Raw genomic sequence first — 12,289 nt, 5'->3', positions numbered from 1 at the left:
TCTGTTTGGTTTGTTTTAATGTCTGGATAAATTTTATGAAAAAGTATTTACATATTATCCCTTGTTAAAATAAGAATAAGTCAAGGTTGTTTAGTCTGTGGGATTAGAAGACACAAACTTGAATAACAACCACTCCATTTCCTATCCGTTTCCTCTCTTAGTTAATTGTTTGTGAAAGTTTCACTTGCTTTTGAGTGTAAGAATTTTTTTTTATTTCCCTGGTCTTTTACATTCGTGTGTTTACAACAACGTCTACTTATTAAGTATTTAATTTTTACTTTATGTGGGAGAAAAAATTAGAATAATAATTTTATCCAAATAACTGAGTGTGCCAGATCTTAAATTTTCTCCACGTCTTCTTGGTTATGAAGTACTATATGTGTATGGCCAGAAACGATACTCATTTGATCACATCATTAGAATGTCAAATGTGCTTTGGTGAAAATGATCTTAGCCAGTAACCTCAAACTCAAACGAGTGATGGGTCTACCCTTTTCACTACTAACTTCATTCTCCCGAGAAGCTTTGTAGCATAGGTCTACTTAACGCAGTCTACTTAACATAGAACTGAGTACTTTAGGAGCAGCTTCACCTGGCGTTGCACTTCTATCTGGAACAGTCTTCCCGGGGCTGATATTCCTGCAAATCCTTCTGTTGACTTCTTCAAAAGAAAGTTCAATGTACATTTAAAGTCTCGAGGTTTCAAAACGAGGTAATTGAATAGCGGTACATCAGAAAAGCGGCATTTGAATAGCGGCACTTCATGTATCTGGTGCCGTAAAAATACAAATAAAAAAACACGCAATCAAGTGATTACGAATAACATTTTTTTATTATCACGCTTAGATATCTGTTCTTTCTTCAAAACAGCACCAGCGAGAGGACGATCACAAGCTTTTCACTGGTGAAATCACAAGTTAAAATTGCAAGAAATTTAAAGTAATTTACGTAATTAATTAATATTTTATTAGTTAGTAACTAATTAGTAATAATTATAAGAGACTAAGGAGTTCAAATTTGTAAGATGATATTGTTCAATTTCCAACGGTGCTGGTACCCTTAGTAGAGGCTAATATTTGCTTGAAGTTCAGAATTCAAAGTTTTATTTTTAAATACATGTTGGAATCACAATTCTCTTATTCCCCCTCGAAAGGTTCTGTGGCCAGGGATACAAGGGGGATAAAAAAAAATATAAGCAAAAAAAAAAGGATCAATTGCCAAATAACATATAAGATTAAAAAGAGACCATATCTGAGACCTGGGAGTCAAAGTGCAGAGCTGACCACCATATATACTGAAATAGACACTCAAGGGACATTAGAAAGTGAGTCATGAGACATGGGGATATTTGATGTCATGGGTCATGTGTTGTGATGAGTCCTGTGTGGACATGAGAGTCAATATAATTGTATCATTTCTGTTGTTGATTGACTTATATGGAGATCACGGGTAGGTGAAGCAATGGTATGACGGATAAGGAACTTAATATGATTTACATCTACTGATCCTGCACTGATGCTAACATCTGGGGAATTTATAACTGATTTTTGAATAATATAGGTAGATTTTGCTACAGAAGCGTATTTTGCTATGGAGTTTCAATATTAATGCTGAAATTTAGCGTCTTAAAAAATCTTGCAAAGATAGGCCCACATAATTCAAGCATCAACAGAAACAGAACACTTTTCTTTAGCATACGTTTGCTTTTATGGTACTGTGTGGCTCATTTTATTTTTCACTAAGTCCTTTTCAGTGACTTGGAAAAAATCGACTCCAACTTTGCCCCCTCCCCAGGATGTTGACGAAATTACGCCCCTTTGTGCTAGTGTTATACAGTTGTTGTCTTAATTGTTGTCTCATCAGCTTCAAGGATCTGTAGGGCTTCTGTGAGCTTCGATGGTGAATCTGAGACAAGAGCAAGGTCATCGGCCTCTTTTGTGCCTTGGGAAAAATTTAGATATTTGCCCCTCTCCCCCCCCATTGTATCCCACAAAAATTTTCGTGCCAAATTTTGCAAAATTTTCAATTATTAATAATATTATTTTGAATTAATTAATTAATTAATAATTCTATGTTTTAATTATTTTAATTTATTATGTAATCTATTTAATTATTATTTTAATTTAAAATAATTGTGATTGTTCAGTTATTTTAGTCTTTAATTTATTTTTATTCTAATAATTTATTAAGAATTTATAAATTATCAATTATTATTAGTAGCAATTATGCCCCTAAAGTTATCCCTGCCTTTATATAACTTTGGAAGCGAGTTTTAAGAACATGTTTCTGACGAGTAGTAAGGCGACTAAACAGTTACAGTTATAGCTTACAGCAATTTACACTAAACAGTTACAGCAATTTCAAAATAGGGCGAAGAGGTGTTTTTGAGACAGGAGGATGCGGAAACTATTGTTTGTGTGGCCCAATTTTTTTTATAAGAAATGTTGATTTTGATTATTTTTTTATTAGATCTATTCAATCTATTTTACGGATATTGATAATTGTTGTAGCTGTCTTTCTGAAGAGCTCTGTCTCTTCTTGGATGGCTACTTGTAAAATGGTTCAATTTGTTGTATTTTTTTAAATAAAGTTTTATTCTTTCAAAACTCAATTCGACTGAATTATTTCCCCCCTCGCGCAAAATACCTTCCCCCCTCCGGAAAATACCCCCAGAAAACATTTAATTTGAGTTTTTTTTTTAATTTCCGTATGGGGAAGGAATTTTGATGCTTGTGTATTACGCGCCGCTCACTCAAGTTTACGCTGTGTAAACTCGAGAACAAACAGGGTTTCATCGTTAGTTTAATTCAGCTTAGCGCGAGACAAGACAAAGACAAGTGACAGAAAGTATGGGAAATATATAATTTGGGCTATATATTTGCACATGGGGGGGGGGGGGGGTAAAGTATTCGGACAGTTTGAAGTCGGAAAACAATACTTCATAATATGCAGGATAATTATACCTAACTCATTTTGCATGCAGACCCGCTGTACCTTACCCCTCCCAATCTAATGTGCATATCTTAGCGCACGTTTGTTTTTAAAATAACGAATAAACTAATAAAGAAAAATGTTTGTTCTCGAATTTACACATCGTAAGCTTGAGTGAGTGGCGTATAATACACAAGTGCTGGAATTTTTCATGCAGAGAGACCTGGATGTTTCGGTATTATTAAAAACGATCAGAAATTAAATTTAAAAAAAATATCTTTTTCAACTGAAAGTAAGGAGCAACATCAAAACTTAAAACGGCCAGAAATTATTACGTATATAAAAGGAGTTTCCCCTTCCACGAGGCCTTGCTCTTTACGCTAAAGCTATACTTTTTGTCCTAATTCCTTAAAAATGATTCCTGAAATTATGGCGGTTTAATTAGAATAATAAGCTTTGTTTTGAGGTGGGGGGATAAACTAGATATCCTTAAAACGTTATAGACATTTTTAATTTCAGAATAAAAGCTTTTGCAACAAACAAGCCAATGTGCTTCCTCAATTCTCGGTTCCGTAAGTCTATTGATGCTAGTGAATCTGTAAATTATAATTTCTTTAATAAGGACGAGGTCTGTAGTATCTCTTCTTCACAGAGCCATTTGGGTTACCCTTGGGGAAAGGCGAACAAAATTTGCATATGTTTCACCAACAGTGAGCCACAAGGCCACAAGCCCCGAACAAATTCACTTTCGCTTAGTCATGTTGTATTCTCAGAACTTGCCTCCCTCGTTCTGCCTTGACAAAATTCCTATTCTTACCTCCGCGAAACTCCACAGAAAGGTATAGAATAACTTTCCCCCCTTAATATTGCCCCTGCTTACTTTATCTCGGTTGATGTGCTTTCTATATTTAACAGAAAGATACAATATTATTTCTCTTCCAAAAAAACAGCGTAGACATACATAACTTCTGGAATGTTTGGATTTAACTTAAAAATTGAATAAACGTGATGCTGACCTGTAGCATCGTTATACAAATAAAGAAGAAGGCATGGACATAAAAAAAATCACCATTATCGTTTAGAAGGAGTCTTGAATAATTCCATGAATAATATATTTAACAAATAGAGAATACGGGTATAATATTCTCTCTTAAAACTATTATGTCACGATTTTGCGCAGATGTTCATCTGTTCGTATGATGAACGACGACAGACTGCCCAATATACTTCTTGTTGGACAGCCGTCAAGGACCAAACGAAAAGCAAGCTGCCCCTGGATGGGGTGGGAGGATATCATTAGGAAAAATTCGAGGGGAACGGCAACTTCTTGGGAGGATGTAAAAGGGGAAAACTTTGAACAGGTTGAGATGAGGAGGAGCATGCTTACTTGTGTTGGCCTCATACGGCTTGGTGCTGCAGTGTGTTGTCAGTAATAGTAGTGTCAACTTCGTATTGTTGCCAAAAGTACTCAAACACAGGCCCTCCCACCCTCCTACAATAGCCAAATCAACTACTTTAGCTTAATTGTAATGCATTTTTGCTATCTTTTTGCACTAATAAACGAATGAATTAAAAATGAATCGAGTCCGACTTTATTATTTTCAGGCGTCAAATTCTACAAAAAGCCTTGATGATCTGTTATCACTTGGAGCAAATCCGTTTGGATCGACTCAGGCAACTACTCTTCCACAACAAGCTCCTCCCATTCCACCGATGCCTATGACAGGAGGAATAAATTGGAGCTCTTCCAACTCTGTCACTTCGCAGCAGCAGCAATTCTTTTCTGCACAGACTGCAGTAGTGCAGCCTAATGGTAAGTTCTTTTATTTATTAAAGAATACGGCATTAGAATTTACAGTCTCTACTGGCGGTGCTGATTTCCGTTTCTTGGCCCTTCAGCCAGGAAGTGCAATGGGGGTTTGGGGCCAACCATCCTGTGATTTCGCATACCTTACCTTTTTACCTTCCCCAGATCTCTCCAGGTTCCCATTTAGAGCTGGTTCGATTCTGGCTTAGCTTACAGAGTCATGCCACTGACCCCAGTCCCAAACTAAATAATTGGGTACACTAGGATTCGAACCCTCACCCTCTCAGACAAAGGATCCTGAATCCAGTGCACCATCCCAGTCATTTATTTATTGCTAAACAAATTTAATGGTTGACTGTTAGGTGACGGAACAACACCGAATGTTCCTGATTCCGGTTCACCCCACGCTTCTGATTCTTTGATGCATTTCATAGTAGTGAGCTAGGGTGGTGTTAACCTTTTTAACATTGTTAACCCAATAGAGGTTAATAGATACCTAGGCTATTATGTGTTTGTTCTCTCATCTCTATTAGAGGAACATTCTTTATAAAAACGAAAATAGGCCATGAAATTGTGCAGTTTTCTTCATGAACTCCTTCTTACTTATTGAACTCCTCTTTTATGCCCCTTTTGATTCTTACCTGCTTAATAACGATTAAATAATTTATCACATCTTGCTTAAATCAATTGTAAATATTTTAGGTATATATTTATTAAGATATAGTCAAACACATAATAAGTAAAATCTATTAATGTATAATGGAAAAATGCGGGTCTGATGGAGTAACCAGTAAAAAAAAAAACAAGAAACAAAAAGCAGTACAATCAATCTTAAAGAAATAAATATAATCAGAAATGAATAGTTTCGAAGGTGTTCTCATCAGCAAACTGAATTCGCTGCCTCTCATTTCGTTTTTGGATGATGAATCAAGAATTAACAATTACATATAAAGGACGAGTAATTATTACTAGTCCAGAGGGATAGTCGAAGCAAATTTTTGCTTACTCATAGAAGCAGCTTGGAATGTTTAGAAATAGGCAAAGTTAGAGACAAAGGCACAAAATGCTGGACAACAAAGGCAAAATGGGCAACAAAGACAAAAATAGAGACCATGACGAAAAATGCCCAACAACAAAGGTAAAACGGGCAAAAACCGGCAAAAACTGGCAAGTGGGCAACAAAGACAAAAATGGAGACCAGGCCGAAAAAATACCGGACAACAAAGGCAAAACCAACAAATTTGGCTAACGGGCAACAAAAGGCAAAAATAGAGATCAGGCCAAAAAAATACGGACAACATAGAAAAAACGGCCAAAAACCGGCAAAAGGGCAGCAAAAAAAGAGACCAGGCTAAAAGATGACAGACTACAAAGGCAAAAAGGGGAAAAACCGGCAAACAGGCAACAAAAGTAAAAATAGAGACCAGTCCAAAAAATGCCGGTCAAAAAAGGCAAAACGGGCAAACTACATTACACACTAGTTACCGAGATCTATAATTTTGACCAATGTTGGCAGACATTCAAAATGTGTTTACCTAGTATTCCTCACCTAGTTGGACATTTAAGGAGCAATCAGAGTACCTCTTGTATTATACTTAATATTGTTTGTATATCATAAAATTATTATTATAAAATTTTGTTAATATGTAGTTTTAAAAATTATGTATAATTATACGGGTATACTTAGACTTACAAAATTTGCTTCAATTCTTGACACTTCTCTGTTAATATATAAGGACTTCATCCACAAAATTAGCCAGAGAGGCATCAGAACTCCTAAAGAAAGTGCAAGGGAGATGCACTTCCTGCGTTTGGAGATGTACTTCCCCTTCTTGTGCAGGCAAAGCCTGCACGGATTTGATGTGGGTAGTGTATGCCAAACTATCTAAAACTCAGTTGAAATCGTATATGTTACTGTTAATGTTCAAAAGTTATGATTGTCGAATTTCAACAGCGAATGGCATCAAACACCAAATACGTTACTGAAAGCTCAAATATTTTCGTACTTGTATCATATACCCCCGGCCACTCAATTTGTTCATTCATTGACACATTGTAGAACCGGTTTTTTTCGTTAGTTTCTTTCAGTTTAGGATGATATAAGACAAAGAGAAGTGGCAGAATAGATTTTGTGCTATATATTTGCACATTAGTGGGGGGGGGGGTAAAGTATTTGGACACTGTGAAGTTAAAAAACAATTCTTACTTCATAAATGCAGGATAATTGTACCGAACACATTAGGCATGCAGACCCGCTTTACTTTACCACCCCTCCCCCTAATATGCAACTACAGCCCAAATTTGCTCCTAAAGGGTTATATTTTATCATACTTAGATAAATTTCATTAGGATTGAGCGTCAGAGAAACAGGTTCTACTTACATGAGGGTATTAGGTCGGGTGTATATCACACAAGTATCCATATTTTATTTCATTCTTTTGCATTCAGACCCTCACTAGTGTATGCCAATAATCACAGATATACTCTACTGAATGTCCAAAAGAGAGGAAAAAATCCCCAATTCCTTAAAAACCAATCCTTGTCTCTAATAAAATAACCTAAGTGTTCTAGCAGTTGTTGTTGGAATAGAAAACTCCTACTTCTATAAACATGCAAATAAAAATGGTGCCCTCAAGTAGATTTACACAAGTAATTAATTAGTAATTTGTAATGAAAAAATACTTTCTATGGGCGGGATTGATTTTCAAGAAGTTTCGTTGAAGCAGCTGCAGCTAATTTGAGAAGCATTGGGCATGGCTTTGGACACTTGACACTGTCATTGACATTGACATTGGACACTGTCATCATTGGACGCTTGAAACTATCATTTACATTGACATTGGACACTGTCATCATTGGACACTTGGACACCGTTATTGAAAAAGGAATTGTTCTACAAACAAATGCACTTGTAAAAACAAATGCACTTTTTGTAATTCAAATTGCCATAATAATTTAAGTTGTTTTAAAAAATAAGATTTGAATCACAGAAGTTAGTAGATTTCACATTCTTTCAATATTTTTAATATTGGGTGCTCCAGCTATATTGCAATCGGATAATGGTAGAGAATTCAGCAATCAACTCAAATCTAAAATTTACGCTATGTGAAATTTTTATTACTATTATTTTCTTTTCTCATTAAAAATGTACTGTGTGTTTTACGTTTTTAATCATTGCTCCCTAAAAGAGTATCGAAAAATGTACCGCGACTGAATTACGGAGAAGAAAATAGAAATATCGGAAATGCTCAACGTTCACCATTAGTGCATCGTGAACGTCGACATTCTCCTGTAAATTTCAGAAATAAGGATATTTAGCAAATATTTTGGACATACACCAATGTTTTTGTTTTTTTTTTTTTTTTTTTTTTTTTTTTTTTTTTTTTTTTTTTTTTTTTTTTTTTTTTTTTTTTTTTTTTTAGACAAATAAAAGATTTTGGACATTCTTTGTATATATCGTCAGTCGGGTATCAAGAGGGCGTATCTTCATAGTTGTGAATTTCCAGAAGAGCAGAAAAAAAATCTCACAACTTTTTTATTTCCCCTCCGATAACCATAAAACAAAAACGGATCGGTATATAAGATAAATACATATCAATCCGTTTTTGTTTTACCATTATCGGACGGAAAATAAAAAGTAGTGAAGCTTTTTCCTCTACTTCTTTGAAAATTTACAATTATGGCATATATATATATGTATATATATGTATATATATATTTATTTATATATATACTAGCTGTTGGGGTGGCGCTTCGCGCCACCCCAACACCTAGTTGGTGGGGGCGCTTCGCGCCCCCCCAAGCCCCCCCGCGCGCGTAAGTCGTTACGCGCCATAATAGTTACGCGCCATTGTAGTTGTGTCCCTATGTCCCACCTGTGAATATAGATAGATAGATATATATATATATATATATATATATATATATATATATATATATATATATATATATATATATATATATATATGGTTTTAACTACGTAAAACTTGCGAATATACAACATTCTTTGCTGTCCCATTGTCTTTGCATATAAATAGATTGTCAGGTTTACCGACTCTTGAACATGCAACATATAATGGTCCATGGGAAAACAATCTGTATTCAGATCTATACCTCATGATTCTAATGATTGCCCTTGAGCTTTGTTGATGGTGATTGCTAATCGACCATTCCCTGTCCCGGTGTCCCGGTCGTCATTTACATCCCCCTGTTTCCCCCGGTGTCCCCGTTGTAGTTGTGTCCCTGTGTCCCGGTCGTCATTTATATTCCCTGTGTCCCGGTCGTCATTTGTATCCCGGTGTCCTGGTCTGTATATACATTCGTTTTTTAGTTTTGTTTTTCTCCTTTATTTTTTTCCTTTTTTTTTCTTTTTTAGCTTATTTAGATTTTTAGATTTTTTAGTTTTTTTATTAGTTTTTAGTTTTTTTTTCTTTTTAGTTTTTTTGTCCCGGTCGTCATTTATATCCCCCTGTTTCCCCCGGTGTCCCCGTTGTAGTTGTGTCCCTGTGTCCCGGTCGTCATTTATATTCCCTGTGTCCCGTTAATTTTTTTTTTTACTTATGTCCTGGTCGTCATTTATACTCCCTGTGTCCCGGTGCTTTGTTGATTGCTAATCGAACATTCCTTTTGTCCTGGTCGCTTTCTCTTTGAGTGTCGTCATTTATTTTTTTCTTTTTTAGTTCTTTTAGTTTTTACCTTTTTTAGTTTTTTTTAGTTTTTTAGATGAAAATTTTTTTTAGTTTTTTCCTTTTTTTCTTTTTAGTTTTTTATTGGTTTTTACCTTTATGTTAGCTTATTTTTCAGTTTTTTCCTTTTTTTTTAGTTTTTTTTTATTTTTTTTAGTTTTTTACCTTTTTTTAGTTTTTTTAGTTTTTTTAGTTTTTTAGTTTTTTAGCTTTTTTACTTTTTTTATTAGTTTTTAGTTTTTTTGTAGTTTTTGCCTTTTTTTAGTTTTTTCAGTTTTTTTTTTAGTTTTTTATTGGTTTTTACCTTTATTTTAGCTTATTTTTCAGTTTTTTCCTTTTTTTTAGTTTTTTTTAGTTTTTAGTTTTTTTAGTTTTTTACCTTTTTTTAGTTTTTTTATTTTTTTTATTAGTTTTTAGTTTTTTTTGTAGTTTTTGCCTTTTTTTTAGTTTTTTTAGTTTTTTAGCTTTTTTATTAGTTTTTAGTTTTTTTTGTAGTTTTTGCCTTTTTTTAGTTTTTTTAGTTTTTTAGCTTTTTTATTTTTTTTATTAGTTTTTAGTTTTTTTTGTAGTTTTTGCCTTTTTTTAGTTTTTTCAGTTTTGACGTCACCTGATCCAGTTTTTTCAGGTGACGTCACCTGATCCACGATCCACAGATCCACAGACAACTTATTTTTATATATATAGATAGTTTTTTTTTTTACTTATGTCCTGGTCGTCATTTATACTCCCTGTGTCCCGGTGCTTTGTTGATTGCTAATCGAACATTCCTTTTGTCCTGGTCGCTTTCTCTTTGAGTTTCGTCATTTATTTTTTTCTTTTTTAGTTCTTTTAGTTTTTACCTTTTTTAGTTTTTTTTAGTTTTTTAGATGAAAATTTTTTTTAGTTTTTTCCTTTTTTTCTTTTTAGTTTTTTATTGGTTTTTACCTTTATTTTAGCTTATTTTTCAGTTTTTTCCTTTTTTTTAGTTTTTTTTATTTTTTATTTTTTTTAGTTTTTTACCTTTTTTTAGTTTTTTTAGTTTTTTTAGTTTTTTAGCTTTTTTACTTTTTTTATTAGTTTTTAGTTTTTTTTTTGTAGTTTTTGCCTTTTTTTAGTTTTTTCAGCTTTTTTTTTAGTTTTTTATTGGTTTTTACCTTTATTTTAGCTTATTTTTCAGTTTTTTCCTTTTTTTTTAGTTTTTTTTAGTTTTTAGTTTTTTTAGTTTTTTACCTTTTTTTAGTTTTTTTAGTTTTTTTAGTTTTTTAGCTTTTTTATTTTTTTTATTAGTTTTTAGTTTTTTTTGTAGTTTTTGCCTTTTTTTAGTTTTTTTAGTTTTTTAGCTTTTTATTAGTTTTTACTTTTTTTTGTAGTTTTTGCCTTTTTTTAGTTTTTTTAGTTTTTTAGCTTTTTTATTTTTTTTATTAGTTTTTAGTTTTTTTTGTAGTTTTTGCCTTTTTTTAGTTTTTTCAGTTTTGACGTCACCTGATCCAGTTTTTTCAGGTGACGTCACCTGATCCATCCACAGACAGACAGACAACTTATTTTTATATATATAGATATATATATATATATATATATATATATATATATATATATATATATATATATATATATATTTATTTATTTATTTATTTATTTCTTCCTGTGCTACCTTTTTTTTCTTCCCATGTTCGGGTATGCATGCTAATGACGGTTGGTGCTAATTTTAGGTCATTGCTTAAACAATTTAAGCTCTCAGTTTGTAAGTGACTCTACGTTTAATACTGTCTTTGGCACGCCCAATGGAAAGCCAGCTAATGGTAAGGGTTTCCAGAAAATTTGCGTGAAAATACTAACCAAACTGGGTAGAAGGTATTAATGACCATATAAAATTGCTGCCGATTTTTGTTAGAAACTCCCCAATATACTTTTTTTAAACCACATTATTGTTTTCTAATTAGTGGATTCCAATGTCTTATTGTGCCGACTCAGTTTACTTTTGAAATTGACGCCAAATGACAGGAAAAAGTAGACATTCTTTAGAGGAAACGTTCCTCTAAAATTCCAGCGGTGAATTTGAATGTTTCCTGTGGTGGCGCAGTGGATTTGACCTTAGCTTGGTAATACGGGACCCAGAGATCGAATCACGCTGCTGGAATGCACTGCAGGGCCGACGCAGGGACCTTAGTAGTCAAGAAGCGTCGTTAATTCTTAAATAAAATAAATAATAAATTAGAAAAATGTCAATTGTATTTCCACTAAAACAGTCTTCCACTAAAAAAACTTCTTTTTTTAAGTGGGGCGGCATTATGTCCTTTCCCGTGATAGCCCTTGATGCCAATCATTAAATGTTGAAATGTGTATAGATTGCTTAATTTTTATCAAAATAGTGTTTTAAATTCTTCTGTGCGAAACTTTATTTTTTAATGTTTTTAAAATTCTATTTTTAAATCTGACTGTTTTTTTATGACAACTACAATAGTATTTTTCAATAAGCAACATTTTCATGGCAGTAATTTCAAAAACAGTCAATAAAAGAGCAGCATTAAAACTTAAAACGAACAGAAATTATTCTGAATACGATGGAGGCTGCCCCTCCCCCATCCCATGCTCTTTACGCGAAAGCTTGGCTTCTTGTCATAACTCCTTAAGAAAGACAGCTCAAACACAAGAGTCATTGAATTTGAGTCAGATGCACTTTGAAAGAAATTTCAGATTTTAGCGGAAAAGTGAGGCTTAGGGAAGGGGCAGCCTTTCTCATATACGGAATAATTTCCGTTCGTTTTAATTTTTAATGTTTCTTCTAACTTTTGGTTGAGAAAACTTGTTATCTTTTTATCTAATTGCCAACAAGATCTGTTTTGACCGAATTTGCAAATGACACTGACAAAAAGTTAAAATTACAAAT

The 12,289-nt window shown here is 33.3% G+C and overlaps 1 protein-coding gene across 7 annotated transcripts in view; it reads left to right on the top strand.

Moving 5' to 3' along the window:
• Nucleotides 1-12,289, top strand: part of LOC136039551 (phosphatidylinositol-binding clathrin assembly protein LAP-like) — a 119,371-nt gene that overhangs the window by 74,602 nt on the left and 32,480 nt on the right. For 5 of the 7 annotated variants that reach the window (XM_065723383.1, XM_065723381.1, XM_065723384.1 and 2 more), the window contains one exon: nucleotides 4,537-4,744. In XM_065723383.1, coding sequence (XP_065579455.1) covers nucleotides 4,537-4,744 — 208 coding nt within the window. Of the gene's footprint in view, nucleotides 1-4,536; nucleotides 4,745-11,111; nucleotides 11,202-12,289 lie in introns of all 7 variants that reach the window. The other 2 variants (XM_065723386.1, XM_065723385.1) reach the window with 1 other exon arrangement.

Source organism: Artemia franciscana, chromosome 19 (genome assembly GCF_032884065.1).
Source record: "Artemia franciscana chromosome 19, ASM3288406v1, whole genome shotgun sequence".
NCBI lineage: Eukaryota > Metazoa > Arthropoda > Branchiopoda > Anostraca > Artemiidae > Artemia > Artemia franciscana.
The sequence above is the reverse complement of the archived record's forward strand: the minus strand, read 5'-3'. Positions and strand labels throughout refer to the sequence as shown.